General features: G+C 38.1%; 1 protein-coding gene across 2 annotated transcripts; it reads right to left on the reverse strand.

Moving 5' to 3' along the window:
* Positions 1–1,461: 1,461 nt before the first annotated feature.
* Positions 1,462–18,234, reverse strand: lin28aa (lin-28 homolog Aa). Of its 2 annotated transcripts, none has more exons than XM_079895681.1 (4): positions 18,033–18,234; positions 16,212–16,387; positions 9,510–9,694; positions 1,462–2,063 (listed from the first exon to the last, which is right to left on the reverse strand). In XM_079895681.1, exons 1-4 carry the CDS (start codon positions 18,040–18,042, stop codon positions 1,853–1,855), a joined length of 582 nt encoding a protein of 193 aa, XP_079751807.1. In that variant the 5' UTR covers positions 18,043–18,234; the 3' UTR covers positions 1,462–1,852. The 2 variants fall into 2 exon arrangements, with proteins under 2 accessions (XP_079751807.1, XP_079751806.1); XM_079895680.1 differs by lacking the exon at positions 18,033–18,234 and adding an exon at positions 17,727–17,776.
* Positions 18,235–19,310: the final 1,076 nt, after the last annotated feature.

Below are 19,310 nucleotides of genomic sequence, written 5' to 3' on the forward strand. Positions count from 1 at the left end.
TTCATAACAGCTCGAGGGCTAGAAATTTGCAATCGTAATCAATAAATTTCAATTAATCAATTGCAATTGTTTTAATCAATAAAATTACAATTACAATAAGACGAGTAACAAACATTAAGAAAATAAATTTTGATTTAAAAATTTGCCATAGCTATGCAAATACTTGATGGAGCTATAGCTCCCGCATGCTTTTTTGTTTGATAAGTTTAAAACAATCAACATAATAAGAGAGTGAATAAAATGGCAAATGTAAGTCATCAGTCTAGCAAAAAAAAAAGTAAATCAAATAAACATGTACACCATTGAGGGAAGAAGTCACAACCAGTATTTTTTCTCACATTCCACTAAATTTATTAGATGACAAAAACCATTGAAAACTTCACATTACATTCAAGAAGTGATTCCCAAGTTCAACAGGATAGTCAAAAACAGCATTAGCACATCTAAATGGTGCAAAACGTTGTACGATACCTTATTTTATTAAATACTATAAAAACAAGAACTGAAATATAATTGCATAAAGGAATGGATTAGATAACGTCAATGTTTCCAGTTTGGAGGAGGAGGAGGCAACCATAGCATTCTAGTTAGGATTTCCCGTTTGATCCACAAATCACAGAAAGTTAATCATGATGGTATGGGACTATAATAAAATAATATCATTCTTATCACTTCGTGTGAAATCATGCTTGATACACTCCCTGAGTTCAGAGTCATGGTTCAACACAGCTAACGTAAAAGGCATTTATAGGTCAAATAGCGACTGAGGATAAAACATAAATCTGTCAGATGAGGCCGATTGCAGTGCCGTCTTTAGTACAGACAGAGAAATCACAATTCTCCACAAATGAAACTGCACGGAGCAAGAAATCAGTGCGATGAAAACAACCGTACGCAAATAAAGCTCATCAGTATCACATGATGGTTGAGGTATTTCGGAAATAACACTGAGAAGCTTGAGGTAGGAGCCGGAGTCTCTTTTACATTGTGGAGAAGATGCAGAACACGTTGCTATAAATAAATACTATAAGGATAATAATCGGATTACATAAACAGTATGCATATATCTATATATTAAATATGCTTTAAAGTCTTTCAGCTCCTCCTGTAAAATGGGAGTAAAAGGCTGTTAAATACATTCCAAAACAATACAGGCAAGCTTGAGAACGGAGCCAATGTCTTCAATGGGCAACATTTGTTCAGAAGAATAACTTATTTCTCTCTATCTCTCTCTCCAAGAAAACCCCTGAGGCCAATTGTCAAAGACAAATAACAAAATATATCGCTCGCAAACATACAGATCAGCAGCATTTAAGACCAGATAGCAAATATCAAGCCGAGATTTGACTGTGGACTGAAGCTTAGAGATAAAAGTGTGATTGATTATTTACTTTCATGTCTAATAGAGCGTGTTGTTGTTCTGAAGATAACCACAGATCACTAGTGACAGATCTTGAGCCGCTGGTTTACAAGAGCCACGTCAGCGGTTTTAACATTCATTCGGTCCCTGGTGATCAGGACAGTCTATTGCAAAATTGGCAATTGCCAAAATCCCCAATTCAAACCCACCACCAAAACATTTTCATAAAAGCATCAAGAAATACCAGAAACATTCAAATCAGTCAATCATCTGTAAGAATAAGACGTTTGCACCAATCGCCAACTTCATGAGATATGAGGTAACCACTGCAGAAATACACCAAACACTGAAATTCCTGAGAGCAGCTCTATTCCTGAGTGTTAGACCGCTAAAAAAAGTGACATTCTTCTTTGCTTTTATAGACCTGAGGAAGTTCCAACAGCAGCATTATGCATTAGTTTTTTCCAGTATAGTGTGATATGATTGGTTTTCTCAGTTGGCGGGTGTTGGGGAATGACTGTGCTCCTCTTCCTCCACTCTGAGACCCGCAGATGTTCCCTGAGAGCCCTGTGGCGACTGCTGGGCTTTGGCGGGACAGTTGGCAACCATGTGCGCGACACTTTGGCAGAAATGGCATCTTTTGGGTTGGGGAGGCAATTTGCACTCTTTGGCATGATGGTCCAGACCGCCGCAATTGTAACACCTGTGGAAAAATTATAATCGCAAATGTATTAGTGATTAAAAACAATCCCCATAAGAAAAATACTAATTAAAGGGTTAGTTCTGTCATGATCCTGCCATCTAGTCTTTAATTTTCCCTGGTCTTGAGGCAGGATCATGACAGACCCATGTTTTATGTGTAAGCACATGGCCATTTGTTTGGGCTGTGTGCTTGCGTTGTCTCGTCACGTAACCCCGCCCCCTTGTTACCCTTGTTTAGTCATTATTAATTAATCTGTGTCACCTGTTGTTATCATTAGTTTCTCCCTATTTAATCCCCTTGTGTTTGCTGTCCTGTGCCGGTTCATTGTCATTCTTTATGTGAAACCAACCGTGAGTAACCTGTTGAAAGTCTTGTGAAGAGTTTGATCCTGTCTTAGCTGTTAGTTTATTTTTCAGTTTTCTGTCTGAGTCTTAGTCTAGTCTTGTTAGTCTTATATAGTCGATCCTGTCTTGTTTTGCCCCCTCGTGGGTTTTGTTTTCCCTGTTTTTCTGTAATAAACGTAGTTCACCTGCATACTGTCTGCATTTGGGTTCATCTCCTTGCACCATCATAACAAGTTTACCCAAAAATGACATTTCTGTCATTAATTACTCGCCCTTGTGTCGTTCCAAACCTGTAAGACCTTTATTCATCTTTGGAACACAAATTAAGATATTTTTGATGAAATACGATAGCTTTCTGACAGCATTTTATTGACAGCAACATTATTTCAAATTTCAAGGCCCAGAAAGGTAGTAAAGACATTGTTAAAATAGTCCATGTGACTCCAGTGGTTCGCCTATTTTAACGATGTCTTTACTACCTTTCTGGGCCTTGAAATTTGCAATGACATTGCTGTGTATGGAGGGATCGGAAACCTCTCAGATTTCATCAAAAATATCCTAATTTGTGTTCCAAAGATGAATGAAGGTCTTACGGGTTTGGAACGACATGAGAGTAATTAATGACAGAAATTAAATTTTTGGGTGAACTAACCCTTTGGGCCCTATCTTGCACCCAGCGCAATTGACTTTGTACACAGATGCATGTATCATTCCTATTTTGCACCTGACGCACAGCGGACTTTTCCCTCCACAGACTCACGTCGGTAAATTAGGGAATGAACTTGCGCTCCCGGGGGCGGTTCAGCGAAAAGAGGCGTGTTCCGGCGCAAACGTTCCCTGGTGCTATTTTGCAGTTTCAGAAAACAATTCCGCCACTGACCAGAAAAAAACTAGTCTAAAGTTATTTAGCCCAAACCACACCTATGAATAATGAAACTACATCAGACCAACCCATTTTAGATTTGCGTCGGGCCGGTATAATAGCAACAGTGCCCGAGATCCGCCCACAAAGTTACTTGCGTTTCGTGTTTGATACTTGCGTTTCAGATCGTTAAAATAGGGCCCTTTAAGTGAAAGTGACTTACAGAATTACAAAACCCTAAAGGGACATGGTGGCGGGAAAAAAAATTGGGATAGAGGAAAAAGTAAAAACGCAAAACATTTGATTTCTTTGCGAGCGAATGCAGAATTTCAAGGGGAACACAAAACAACTGCGAGAGAGCACAAAAGCATTGACGTATTTTCATCATCATGTCCATTACTTTAAGGGCTCCGTAACTTATTGAACAGTTTGGGGCATATAAAATAGTTAGTGAGTGTGTTTGCATGTACAACAAACTGCTGGTGACCTTCAAAAAGCAGCCCTTTCTAAAATTTTCATTTTTATGAGATAATGATTTGTGTGTGTGTGTGGCTTTTATGGCTTATATTCATTTAGCATGATATAGTGAGAATCTGGAGCTCATATTTGAGGAGGAAAAAACACCTAAGTTTTATTCAGAGGCTCAAACTGAGCAAAAAAATACGTAATTGGGTGCAGCTGCTCTATATCTGACAATAATATGTCGTAGTAAGATAATATCTAAATGCTTAGTTTTAAATCAAAGATCTGTAGATTTAAAATATAATGCAATACAATGCAATGATGATTGAAAGATGAACTAATAAACTTTCCTTAAAAGCCTGATGGATCATCTTCAATGCATTTTAACATGATATAATAAATGATGTATGGATAATCAAGTAAGCCTACAATACGTGTTCATCTTGACATATTACTAACAATATATAAGTTATTCTTACTGTACGTTTACTTTATAAAAATCTGAAAAGATTTCACAGCAAAAAGACTGAAGAGCTGAAGGTGGACGTTTTTACAAATATCCTATAAAGTATGAACTATCAATCAGACAAAAGAAGGCATGTAGTATATTTAGAGGCCTTTGCGTATCAAATATGAGGGCTAAAGTTCGCTGAGCTGTGTGAGCACAATTCCAAATTTCCAATGAAAATAAAACGTGGCTCTTTTACTCTAATAAAGTGTATTGTGAAAGTGTTCAATTCATGGCCAGGCTGTCAGAGTTGACACAAGGAGCTCCCGGTGGCATATGGGTGGTTGGTTTGGGTCATTGATGTCCACTCAGCTGAGGTCATGTGGGCGACTGACCGCAGGGCACAGGGGGTTTACAGGCACTGACCCGAGGCCTTCATCAGCACAGTGTGGCACGGGCCGACAGCCGGCGCCGCGTGCAGAAGCCAATGACGGCCTTTGTTCGAGAAAAGCTGCAGCAGCAACCTATGAACTATGACCTTTTGCAGCCCTAACCCCCAAACACCCCACCCAGTCCCTAAACACATGCAGTTTCCATGGCGATGCTGACCCCTGACCCCTCTCGGGCACCTTCATCTGTTATCAATTAAACAAACTGCGGCGTCTTCTCTACATCCTGAGGTCGAAGCAGGAACTGAGTGTGTAAGACATTCACACTTCATTCTGGCGTGTGAAAAACAAGTGTGATTAATTGTAATGAAAGTGCACTTGTAATCTTCAAATCTTGTAATAATTGTGTAATCGTAGTAATACTTCAAACCTCTCTCTCTCTCTCTCTCTCTCTCTCTACATATATATATGGTAAATACAATTATTTTGATGTGTTGACTCACATACTAAAGCACATGTAAAGTACTTGATTATAATTTTATCTGTAGTGTGTTTAATATTAAATTTAAAGTTGATATATTTTAAATGTATCGAGCCTTCACTTCCTCATTAAAAATATACTGTACATCTCATACAACTTTCAATAGAAATTACTTTAAAGTATATTTTAGTTTACCATAAATGCTTGTCAGTAGTACATTCACTTTAACCATATTTTTAAAGACAATATAAATAATTATGAAATTAAATATAAAGATGTCCTTAAGTCCCACTTAAAAGGATCAAAAAAAGAACTTAATTGCATTAAATATAAATATAAACTACAATATATTTTCACTTGATTTTAAATAACATGCAATTAAGTGTCTAAAAAAAATCCATTCAGTTCACACTTAAGTATATTCTTAAAATGTATTGTTTCTGCAATAAGCACTCTTTTTAGAAGTATGCTCCTTCTTTTTTCACAAGGGCTGCTTCAGTAAAACAGCGAGGCTAGTCCACTGAGCTGATGAATAATCATGATGGACAGATGTTAGACCTTCTTAAAGGGGTAGCGCGCTTCAGGGACGTATCGAATGCAAGACCGTTATAAAGATCAGCGCGAAGATACTGTCGACGCAGAGTCTTTCACGATAATCAGAATGGACTGACCAAATCATACATCTATAACATCCATCTGGAATAAATCCCTCGCTTTATGAATGCAAATGGAATGACTAATAATTCTGAGGTATAATTCTTTTGCACATTAAATTGAAAACTGGGTGATCATCCTTGTAGCTAAAATTGAAAGTTGCTTTCAGTTGTAAGCATTTTTTTTAACAACCTCAGGATTGGGGGATTTCCATCAGGTATAAATGCATCAGTGACCAGGCGTTTTAACCAGTTATTGATCCGGGTCACATCGACGGCCCTAACCGAGGGCAGAGGTGGGGGAAGGGGGGAGATTACCGAAACACATTTTTTCTTTGAGAGATCAAAGAGAGGGACTTCAGGCTCTCCATTATGAGCTGCTAAAACAAACACACACACTATAGCACTACTCACTGAAGTGAAGTGACAACAGGCAAACGTTACCTAAAGGATCAGTTATTTCTACCTGTAATATAACATAGTGACAGTGTTTTTACATGTGCAACAAATACTGATAAATATAAAAAATCAGGTCATTGAAAAAAATGTTCCTTTGCTTTTTTCTATTTGAACAGTTTCATTAATTGCATGTGCACATCAACAATGCTGGCAGGGTAGCAATAAAATGATTCAACGTCAAAGCCAAACCGGCTAGTGGAAAATATGTACGGCCCTGAAATGCCTTCCAAAAAGAAGCAGGGTTTGACAGTAAATGCAAGCCTTAAGGTGTGGTCACATATCTGAATTTTAGCAAAATTTTGCAGTCAAACCGGTCCTCTGTCAATATTGTAGTGATGGATGAAGCACAGCTCGCACAAATGTCACTGCCAAACCAAGCTAATTTTGCCAAATTGAGTGATCAACTTGAACCCATTGCGAAATCTTTCACTCTAAAGGCACCGATATGGCCTTGTTTACACTGCAGGTCTTGATGCCCAATTATGATTTGTTACCTTTATCCGATTTTTTGACCGTCCGTTTACACGTTCTTTCAACTGTAACCCATATCCGATTCATGTGTTTACACTTGCCATACTATCTGAAACATCGCGCATATGCTTAAAGGGTTAAATTATCTTGCACAGATGGACGAACGTGAAATATGCTTGATGCTGCTAGCTCTGCGATATATGCGAAGTTCGCCAAACATCACCATGATTTTGAGGAGGAGGACGAAAAGTGCCATCATTGCAGCCAGTGCATATGCCTCAGTTATTGTGTGCAAGAGAGATCTCAGGACTGGTGGGAGCATATTGTGGCGGGCTTTAACGAGAAGCAGTGGGTCCCAAATTTTAGGATGAGCAAGCCAACCTTTGATATGTTGTGTCAACGTTTGTCCAAATTCCTCTCCTATGACGACACAACCTTTCATCCGTCCCTTTGCAGATTCGCGTCGGGATTTCTCTCGACATTAAACCACGGAGACGTTGCCTAATGCCTCCGAAAATCCGATCTGCCTGTTTACATGACAGTCGCATTGGCACATATCCGATTTATTTCCACATATGAATGAGGCCTGAAACCGATCTCGAAATATCCGAATGCATGCGTTTTTTTCCTGTTTACACGTTCATAGAACACATCCGATCTGTGTCACAAAAAATCTAGAAAATGAAAATGAGCAAAAAATCTGAATTGGGTCACATTCCACTGACAGTGTAAACGAGGCAGTTGAAATCGAAGAACGAACATGTGTGGTGTCATTTTAAACAAAATACGGCCAAAACAAAGTTTGTTTAGTGTTTGTTTCAGGAGTTATGAACAGCTTGCCAGAGCAAACTTTCCAGAAAGGTTCATTGCTGGTAAACTCCATTGCACTACCATTGGTCCACGGTGATGATGTAATAGGTAGGTGTGGCTCTGAGCCTCCACCTTGTTTGATGTGAAAATCTTTTCCGATTCATTTCTTCTGTTCAGATACAAGTAAAAACATGACTACACTCAGGGCCAAAAATTAACACTTGCCAAGCGCCAAATGCAAGTAAAAATCAGTGTTGGCGAGAATGTGAAACAGTGTCAATCGCCAGTTGGCCGGTAACATTTTTATATATTCTAGCAATGCAATGTTGTGAAAACATGAACGTGAACAAACGTGAACGATGATCTGGACAGTTGACAGGCCAGTGCAGCAGCATCACGAAAGTTTAAGCCTTGCCAATTGAAATATTCAAGTTTAAGAAGACGCGAAGAGGAACTCAATTTGTTACACGATATGTGGGAAGTTTTCTGTGCGCAAACACCCGAAATGTGCCTCAGACTGCGCACAAATACTAATTTTAACTTTCTTAAATCTTCTTGCGCTTGAAAATGCCCGTTTTGGCGAGTATCCTCATAAACAGTCAGTTATGTCTTAAGTGAATGTAAACAGTAGAGAAAGAAAATGCATGTGTATCAGTATATTGAATCCCGCATGAGGTCTTAAAGTGACAGCAGTCTAATATATAGGCCTGTCTGCTGCCGTCTGTGTCCTTACTGTTTATCAAACATCAAAAGACAGAAATATCTCTCACTGCTCTTGACTGAATAACTTTAATAAGGATTAATCTATGTTTAATTTATACAGTGAATAATATGCAGTGCTAGTTTACAATTGATTACTTTTTTTAAGTTTCTGTACCTGAAAATTGTACATTTTCACTGGTATGGCTGGTAAAATGTCTTAAGTCACCGGCCACCGGCAAAAAGTTCACTGGAGAGCCGCTTTAAAATAGAAACTGAATCTGTACTTCTAATTGAAAGAGACACTGACACTGTTTTCCGTGTTTAATACTGTAAAGCTGCTTGATTTGAAGCGATCTACAGTATAAAGTGGTATATAAATAAACGTGACATGTCTTGACTGCTGAATTGCAGAGCTGGTGCAAACATATCCACATCACTATGATCAGATGCTTTCTGAACTGCTGTTTTCTCACTGTTTTCTGCACCATTTAGGGGTAAGCAATATACTAAAGTGTACCTTTTAAAATGGCTTTTGTATCACTTTCTTCTGAGACTCAAACAAGGCATCCAAATGGCACAAGACTTAAAATAAAGATACTGGATTTTTGTTGATAAGAAAGACCCATGTTTCTCAGTAAAGCCCCTTTCACACAGAGATTCCGGAAAATACACGGATAATGTGTCTCGGGACAAATTCCCAAGATCGTTTGATTTTGGTTCATTCACACTGCCAGTGATTTTCCGGAATCTGTGAGTGCGTTCCCGTAAAGATCCCGTAAAGACACGTGACGTCAGGATGTGTTGTAGAAAGGCCAGTCTAATCTTCCGCTACGGCTCTTTCCACTGTAGTCGTGCACTTGGTGGATTTTTTTACCCAGCGTCTTTAGTTTGCTAATGATCTGCGCTTTCGATCTCGAGAATTGTTTTCCGGATCCGTTCGTACACTAATGCATCGCGTACCGCTCCACGAAGCTGGCGAACGATCTCAGCTTCAGTGCGGACAGTAAGGAGCTCCTATTCTCGGCTTCATTCTAGTTTGCAGACATTTCTTCGTTCTTTCTTTGTTGATGACGAACACAAACTTTCTTCTAAGAGCAACAAAATACCCTTTACGGCATTGGTTACGCATTCCGGGACTGATCCCAGCAATGTTACTAGGTCCCCATCCCAGGTATCAATCCCTGCATCAATCCCGGGACGTGTTTTCGTTTAGACAGAAGGCACTCTAGCAATTTTACGGCAATTTCCCGGGATCAACGCGCTGTGTGAAAGGGGCTTCACAAAGAGGAAAAGGCCCTTTTGCTCACTGCCCCAGCTGTACAAAGACTGTTTGAATGGTCATATTGTAGCTCTGAGACGACTCACCTGTCTCCTTTGGCTCGGCGCTTCGGGACGCTCTTGCCTTTGGGTCTCCTCTCACTGCCCACACAGTGAGCTCCTCCAGGACCCGTCACCCGCAGAGACTCGAGACCCTTGGAGGACTTCTTGAACGTGAACTCGACCGCCTCGCCCTCCTTCAGACTGCGGAAACCCTCCATGTGCAGTTTACTCTGAGAAAAGCAGCAAAACATTCTCAGCACTGCCACTACACCAAATCCACATTCATTTAGAAACTGAATTAATTACATGCAGAAGGCAAGAGATTGCTGTAAGGTTGGAAATGTGAAACGTCTGGTTTCAGCACTGTGTTTGTGTTTGTGTAGAGGACAGTATTTAAAGGAGAACTCCAGTCAATTTTAACATTGAGCTCATTTTTTTGTCAATTTGGAGTGCTGTCAATACAGAGAACAACAACAAAAATCGGTGTTGCCTACACCGTGTTATCCTCTTTTTAAAATTTGCACCCTGTTGACTTCAATGGGGCAATATTTAAACCTGCTTTTAGCCTCTTAACATCCTTGATGTGTCATTACAAGTGCCCAGCCAATGTGAGTGATTCCTTCAGAGTCAACACGGGTGAATCTGACTGCAGTAGATGTGAAAGATATGAATAAAAATTAAGTTAATTCGGCCAGCGCTCATACCTGTATTTACATCCTGTTTTCGGTTGAAGTCCATAGTAGTCGATTGTCGAGTTCGGGCGCATGATCGTACGTACTAAACCTATGCGCGTGAACTCGACAATCATCTACTGTGGGCTTCGACCGAAAACAGGATGTAAACACAGGTATGTGCGCTGGCTGAATAAACATTACTTTTATTCATATCTTTCACATCTACTGCAGTCAGATTCACCGTGTGTTCTTAATGTTAAAATTGACCGGAGTTCTCCTTTAAGCACAAAGACCCAGAGAGCACTGCATCCATGAGGTCACCGAGGTGGTCCGGACCTCGCTATTTTTCTGAGGTGTACATAATAAATGTTGTGAAATAATTGCCTAATATCGCATTAACACTACTTTAGTGCTGCAAGGATATTGCACAGAACCAAGATCACCAAGAACACCGCTCATCAATGCCGAAATATTGTAACTTTCTGGTTTGCTGTGATTTGGTATCAACACTAAGGTTTGCACTGGGAAGATTTGGGATTTGCATTCTTGGACATTGTTTCCTATAGTGTGGTCAATGAACTTTCAACGTCATTATCCTTGTCATCGTCGTCTTCGTCGTTATCATCAATCAACAACAGATAAGACTTTCATTTCTATGTTGCTGGTTCTTGAGTGGTAAAACATGTAAGATCTTCTGTGTGTCTATGAAAGGGTTTTTGAACGATAAAAAGATGCAATGAATGAGAAGTATTTATTTATTGTTTTCTGCATGTCACAGACTTGTTAAGGTTGGTAATAAACACTTCCAGAGTACCTTAAACAACATATAGTTAGTGATTCCCACCCTGTAAAAACAGATTTATAACTAGTTCTTTTGTGAGAAGGAAGCAGTTATAATATTTTAGATGACCAATCAAATCAAAGTAGACAGGCGCAAATTCTAGCGCAACCCAACGCTTCAGTAAATGGTCATAAAGTGCAATAAAATGTATGTAGCTAAACTAAACATTTCATATTTGACAGCTGTTTTAGGATAGAGATGGCAAACTAAAAACCTTTTGTCTAATTTGCCATTTTGAATTGAAAAAAGGCCTTTATAATTTACGTGATTCATGTAATGTAATAATTAGAAACTGTCAATGTGAGGGAACAAGAAACATAAACGAAGCCGTGTTCATCATGTTAGGCATGAGATTAATAATGAACGTGTGCGTATTGTAAATACATATTATAAACTTATTTACCTATAGTGTTCATAGCCTTCAGTAAATTAACTTGGCTAAGAAAATGATTCATAAAACATATAAATGTCAGTTTACTTTCTTCACGTGGTTTTAAAGCTATTTCTTTTCATTTTTTGTCTTTCAAACGTCTTGAAATGCACATGTAGATCAGAAAAATCAACATTATTTTGGGGGAGCCCCCCTAACTAGCCCAAATTTGGGACCGCAGTGATTTTAAAACGGCCCTGTGCGCATCTGTATGTGTGATTGTGTGATGTGCATTCTTATGGGATATGAAAGAGAAAGCGACTGATTTATGTGTGAAAAGCCCATGCTTCACCATCCCCCGACCCAGGTTACAGCATTCCTGATACACACACACACACACACACACACATCCCCCCACAGCACACACACGTCTCACTCACTGACTGCTGGGAAGGATGCTGAGGCAGGGGTCCACAAAAATTCTTCAAATGGTTGCTTGGCTTGAGGGCGAACATATTCACTGTTATGAATGAGCTCTTGGCAAAGTGTAAATGTAGAACCGGAACTAAATATTTAAAGTCCCCCGTGGTGAAAATCCAGCTTTTAATGTTGTTTATATGTCTTTATATGTTTTTAATGTGCTTTAAGACAAACCATGTGTAAATTCATAAGTCGACAGCATTGCTGAGTATTTTCTCCTTAAAACTGCAGTGAACCAAAGACAGTCTCAAAAACACACTTTGAAATCGCTGGTGTTTCTGACGTCACAAACTACCTTGTAACCAATCAGATCAACGTGTGATCGTCAACGAGTGGATCTCTGAGCTGAGTGAGTGAGTGGAGGCGGGGCTCATTTGCATATTCATAGAACCACATATACTAAATGAGGCAAGGGTGTCGAGTTACATTCAAGATATTTTTAAAACGTTTAAATATGTCATTTTGGTGATCAAAGATGAGTTTTTATAGGCCAAAACCTGGAAACGGCTTCGCATCTTAACACTTCCGCTTCCATCGTCCTGAAGTCAATGGGTTTTTGGTGAAATGCTTGAAATAAGGTCTGTGGTGAACACAAGCTCAAGATATTTTCACGCTTTATTCTATGACATTAAATACATCTGTAATACCCTCTTGTGATTATTTTTAATATTTTACTTGTCTATCATGTCTAAATGGACTGTCAGGGACATTAAACGTCATCGTGAAATGAGTTTATAGCCTTTATGTTTAGCTTTTTACTTCTGTATTCAGGCTTTAAAATCCAAATAAATTCACTCTTTTGCAAAGATTATCATGATGAACAAAAAATGTAAGAATCAAACTTGTGTTGGTCACAGAGCTTATATTCTGCAACAATCCTATTGTTTTTTTTTTTTTTGTTAAAGTCCCTGTGTAGTCAGTAATTCTGTTCCTTTAAAACTCATCTTTGATCGCCAAAATTAAATATTTAAACTTTATTTCCTTGAAAAAAATTCTTCATGCCTTAAAATAACTTGAATATAACTTTACACCCTTGCCTCATTTAGTATACGCGGTTCTATGAATATGCAAATGAGCCCCGCCTCCAGAAGTGGCTTGAGAAGGTTTAGAATATATTGCAAGAGTAGTATGGACCACTTTTGTGTTCTTTGAAGCTTGAAAGCCTATTGTCATCGCATTCAACAGAGCGAACAGCGCAGTCCTCAAACAATTCACCTTTTGTGTTCAGTGAAATAAAGAAAACCATACAACATGAGGTGGGTGAATGATGATGACTGAAATTTGAAGCCTTTTACAAGTCATATTCATAGATAACCTTGTAGTTTATTAGAAGTACAAGATATTATAAATCTACCGTCTGCACAGAATGGCATTGCATTCATGCATTAAAACAAATGCATTGCTGTTCTTCTTAATGTTGCCTTTCAAATTCTTCTGCCACCAACCAATGGCAGCAATGTTTTGTCATACAGTAAATGCTTTACACAACTGTAGACCTTATCGTGTTGATAAGCACAGCGAGCAGAAGTAGAAGAACATCTTCTAGTATATCATGAAACATCTAAGGGTCATATTTAAAAAAAAAAAATTATATATTGCATATGACCAGTGAGGTTGTTTGCATTATTTTCATGACTGTGAAATGCTCTTCCAACTGTCAATAGCTTACAGTTATGCAAAAACAACAACACATACATTCTCATTACTGTAATTCATTACATACTTTTGTAAAGTAATATTAGGTGTCCTGAAATGAATTGATACTCATTTGAATTAAATCATCTTAAAAGCCATTGTCTCAGGACAGGATGATTTTTATTATTGTATTACAGTAATGAGAGTGAGCTTTTTTATATTATACTAAGAGAGAATTTAACGACAAAATGCATACAGTTTTTATTTTCAGCAGGAAAGATAAAAACATTCAAGCTTCAAATGAACATAATCGGTTTGTCTATTCCTGGTTAACAAAAGTATTATTTTCCATGAAACCCCAAACGAATAAAAAGCATGGCCATCGAGCACAAGCATTATATCAGTTAGAGTTTATGCAGCTTAGTGAACATTTAGCTGAGAATTAAGAAACCATCAAAGTATTCTAGTTCTCTTGGATATTTTATATAGGATTTTAAGAAATAAGGCAGATAATTCAGCACATTAAATGTCTCAAACACCGTCAGTGGATCATTTGGCCTCAGATGACTAGCATTACAGGTTGATGTGATGTAAACGGCCCCACGAGGATCTGTAGTAGTGCTTGTTTTGAGGAAACACTGTTGGTTACAACTATGTTGTGACAGATGCGGTGTTCCCTTTCAAGTACGTCCATTGTGTGTGGGTCAAAGTGACCGTTAACGTATTTCCCTAGACACGTGTGACCCCCAACCCCCAATTTCCCTTCCTCCCACTGACATCTCACTGACACGCTTTAAAGCCCTTCCTACAGTAAAAACCCTAAGAAGAGAGCATGTCGACTGGATCTGTACTGTATGGACATGGATGATCCATTAGGTGACGGACAAATCACAAGCAAGCAGGTTTTGACATAATAAGAAGCAAAACGCCACAGATACAGAAAGGATCTGTCACGCTCTTCTTCTTTTGTTTGCGCTCACAAAGACCAGCAGCGGAGTTAATGTTGTGTAGCTGAGGCCTAACGTGTGTGCAGCACGTGTGGATCATCAATGAATCTGGACACTGTCGCCTTTGGCTTGCTTAGTTGGGCTTTAAAAGACACCTAACATTCAGTGATATTATCGTGTTGACCGCACTGACACTATTGGATGAGAACAAAACTTGAGCTGAATAATGCCACTATCGTCTTCTGTAGAGCTGCTTATTGCGGAATTGAACTTGTTTCATTATTGGATAACTTTCCACCATTATTGAACTGAACTGAATCAACACTGATCTGACTTGAGCTGAAAACTTCTTTGATGAAGTTTCATAATCATTAATTCTGTTGTTATTTTCCTGTTTATTACTGTGAAGATGCTTTGAAACAATCTGATCTCTGGGATTTAACCATATAGGGCCTTTAAAATGAAGATGCCAAAAGAAATGTTCGTTTAAAAGCAAAATATACAAGACTATTAAGATATCTTTTATATACTTCTTGAGTTACAGGCATGCAAACTTGAGGACTCGGTCAGCGTTGGCATACAATGCAACAAAGATTGCTAAAGTCAACAGTATTTTCACAACTAATAGACTTACCAATATCTGTGTAATTATAATATAATAAATTATTATAACATAAAGTCCTTTACCCCCCATGTAATTTGTCTCCAAATCTCAGGTGAAAATTGTCATTTTTACCCCCTCTACAAAATAGTTGATTACTCAGTCAATATACATCCATTACATTTAATATTTTGACTTTCATCACTATTTAGAATATCTAAAATTTGAGAAGTGTCTGAAGTTTGGTTAATTTGACATGGAAAAACCCTATATAAATAAAGGTGACTTTATTAACAGTTCCTACTTTGTCTATGTTTAATGGACATTTCATGTTCTTAAATATTTCTAATGAGTTTATACTCTGTGAAACAAATGTCCATTTAACCTCAATTTTGCATATGTATAATATCATTAAGTTGTATTCTGTAAATAAAGGTATTATATCAAACATCAGTTTTGGCCATTGAAAAGCCCAGTCATCCTCAGTTTGCTCACTGACAGGCATGAACAGCATGTCCAATACTACTCTTAATCTGCTGTTCATGGGGATTGTGATATGCTAAATGTGCCGAATAATACTAAATGAAGTTGCACGTTCCTGGTCTGTGTGAAGTCACAGCAGCTCTCGGGACACAAATGGCCACCCAGTTGGTCACTCGTACAAAGGGGCTCCTAAATGTTTCCCCACATATCTGTGGCTAATGACTTTATGACAGGAAACAAGATTAAAGGGGTCATCCTTGAAAGTGCTCTTGCTGACAGGCCAGACTATTGTTTTAAGACATGACACTTACATGGGAAATGAGAGGTGAGAGAGAAATACTAACCATACCAGGGTGGATCAATGCAATTACTGCAGAAGTTCAGATACTTTGGGCAGTGAATCTGTTTGCCTGATGTTTGGACAATCAGGAGTGATTGGATTTGCCATTTAAGAGCAGACTAAGCCATTGTAGATTTCAGATGTTGGCTTTCCAAAGCATAAAATGTAATACAACACCCATTGAAATAGAGCTGCAGGGATAACGTATATTTTTTTAAGCCAAAGCATTTTACCACTTTTTGTTGAGGGAACCAGGGTGATGCAAACTTATGGGTTGGTCTATAACATTATTATTGGGACCTAAACATTATTATCTATTTGATCTAGCTGATTTAAAACTAAATAACCTGCTGTGCATATGTTTCTCAGCACTTACCTGATGGACAAACACGTCAACTGGAGTTTCTAAAGGCACACCGTCTCGTCTGGTCATAGATAGGAATCCAAAACCCATCCGAACATTGAACCACTTGCATACACCCACACCATGGTAGGACTGAGGGTCTTCCTCGGCGGCCTGCCCCTCCTCCTCCTCGGTTTTTGTACACCCTCCTGCAAAACCATTTACATTTACCATCAGAGGGGAAATAAATGCATGCGGACATGTGTGTGCATGTGAAATTTCAAGATTCGAATATAACAGAAAGAGTATAAAACAATTGCCCTAAAAGACCTAGAAACCATCAGTGGTTGTATTAAAAAAAGAATGACAAATATTATTTTAGGCCTGGTTTCACAGACAGAGTTTAGATTAAGCCAGGATTAGGCCTTTGTTCAATTAGGGCATTTCAGTAGAAAAAAAACAAACATTACTGGTGTGCATTTTGACACAAAACAAAGGCAGTGACATATTTTAAGATTGCTTTCAATTAAAACAGTTTAAACATCCATTTTAGTCTGGGTCATATTTGCACGTTTACGATTAAAGTGGCGTAAACTGTAGGATGAAACACATTTTTATTTAAGCAGAATAGCAATGTAGTATTATTACTATATATATATATATATATATATATATATATATATATATATTCTCATATTTTTATTTGACAAAATAATTTAACCTACATCAGAACATGCTGACGTTTTATAGTGCAGAAAGCTGGAAATAGTTAGTAGTATGGCAAGCCGTTTTGACTTTTCTTCATTCTCCGGATATGAATTCTTGATATCAACAATTAAATTCTTCATATCTGTAATTGTATTTTCACTAGTTAAATGTCACCATAGGCTGCCATTCAAACTCAATTGTTGATATCAAGAATTGATTTTCTACTAGTTGAAATTCCAATTTCACATATCAGAAATACAATTTCTTACTAATAAAAATCATAATTTTTGATATCAAGGTTAATAGTGCAAATGTCTATTCTTGATATCAATAATTGAATTGCAACTATTAAAAAAAAAATCATTTTTGATATTAATTAGATTGTCATTAATCGAAATGTTAATTTCTGATATCATGAATGTGAATGTTACTGCTAAGAAAGCCATTTTAAATATCTTAAATTACTCTCCTATTTATTGATATCAGAAATACATTTTCAGATATTAGAAATAACAAGTGTAACATGCTGAACATTGTTACATGCTGAACATAATATACATTCCAGATAACGAATTAACATTTCAACTAATGAAAATTGAGTTCTTGATATTATTTTTGTTTACAAGTAGGCAAACAACGTAATTGTTGATAGCCTATATTATTGGTCTATATCAATTTAAAAAAAAAAAACTATTACTTTAATAATGCCCTCTTGGTCTCACTGGCAACACATGCTGGCTCTTTAGGTGTTTCTCTCCAAAGTGATGGAGACTTTCCAAATGTGCGCTAACATGGTGAAACCCGACGAAGAAAACACTCTCGCCCTGTTCGCTACTTCACCTGGATAGTCCTCTTGTAAATCTGAACCCATGGTGAGCGGAATGAAATCCTTCCCTTCTGCGACCAGCACGGGCCTTAAACCTTCCTCAAGTCTCATGTAAAACATACTCTCACAACTCAAGAAGAAACGGGAGCAAAACAAAGAGGAGCTCCACGATAACCTCACTTACACGAGTACACGAGGGAAACCACACGGAAACATGAAAGACAATGCAGGGACCCCCAGCCCCCCACGTCCCCTAAACAAGCAACACCTTGGTGTACCTTGATGAAGAGGGCCAGAACCTCGAAATTAAAATGCCATACCCTCTGCCATGGGCTCCACTCTGTGCCTGTTGAGTTCGGGATGTTTGCGTTAAATCTCGTTTCTCCAGGTGATCTCTCAGGATCGGTCACTGCTCTGTACTGATGCTTCTCATGCTCGACCCCCTCTCTCCCTCTCTCTCTCTCTCTCTCTCCCAGTTTCGGTCAAGTCCACGTGATTCCCAATCACTCTCCCTCCAGGATGACCAACACATTCCTCAATGGATCCCCCCAAATCCCCCCCACCTCAAGCCAAAACAGACCAATCACACAGAGAGAGTCCGGCCCCCAAATCGTCCACACATAGGTGACCACAACAACCCAACATTACATGTTCGTTTGACACTTTGGAAAAGGTGAACATTAATGAGCACGTTCTCAAGCCGATTATGCGTAATAAGCCGACAATGCATATGGTCATGTAAACCCGTTTTCCTTTAATCGGATAAGGTTAAGCATAAACCGATCGGCAAAGCTCGATTTTTGTCTTTTACAACGATATCGCCCGGCATGTAAACACTATTTCTTGTTCACTATTTCTTCTACCCAAGAATTTTTTTTTTTTTTTAAATGTGCTCTCATCAAAATACTGCATGAAAGGATATGAGTCCGTATTTTAATAAGCTAATTTATGGGAGTCAGCCTATATCGGTGTGCATGTAAACGTGATCAATGTTGCACAGACAGGATCAAATTTTGCATCGTCGTTCTTTGGATATAGGCTATATAGGCTATATGTCATACCGATATATTTTTTAAGAATTCTTAACAGTGTGTTTGTTTCATTAACTTGATTTTTTTAGATGTTTCTAAATGAAATGGTCTCAACATGTTCAAAAAGCCATGCTGCAGCTACTGATCATTTGGACCGTGGTTTTAAACACATGTAGGCTAGAAGGATTGCATCGTCAAAGCATAAACCAAAACTTTAAGTAGCCTAATTTAAATTGTCTTACGGCAAAATTAAGAATTTAATTTTAATGTCCAAACATTCAAAACATTCTAGTTGAGGATTCATGTGCACCACTTTACAAAATCATCGTGTTTACAACAATTGTATACCTTTAACATTTAAATTGTATGCAGTTCGTAAATATTCTCATTTGTTTATTAAACAATAGCATTGTGGAATAAAATCTAGGCAAATTATGAAATGTTGCATAAATTAAATTTAATTAATGCAACTTGTTTATTGTTCCGTATGATGTTCGTGCACGCGCAGAACAAACAAAACATAGTTTAGCCTACTGTCATCCACCGACCTTATTTATTCAATAGCCT

The sequence above is a fragment of the Squalius cephalus genome (genome assembly GCF_949319135.1).
Source record: "Squalius cephalus genome assembly, chromosome: 15".
Classification (NCBI taxonomy): domain Eukaryota; kingdom Metazoa; phylum Chordata; class Actinopteri; order Cypriniformes; family Leuciscidae; genus Squalius; species Squalius cephalus.

Coding starts and splice junctions, on each gene's coding strand:
- lin28aa (XM_079895680.1), bottom strand. CDS start 17,757: ATGGGTTCAGATTTACAAGAGGACTATCCAG. Junction 16,388..17,726: donor TTTACAAGAGGACTATCCAG/GTGAAGTAGCGA, acceptor ATGGTTTTGCAG/GAGGGTGTACAAAAACCGAG. Junction 2,064..9,509: donor CGCCGAGCCAAAGGAGACAG/GTGAGTCGTCTC, acceptor ATTTTTCCACAG/GTGTTACAATTGCGGCGGTC.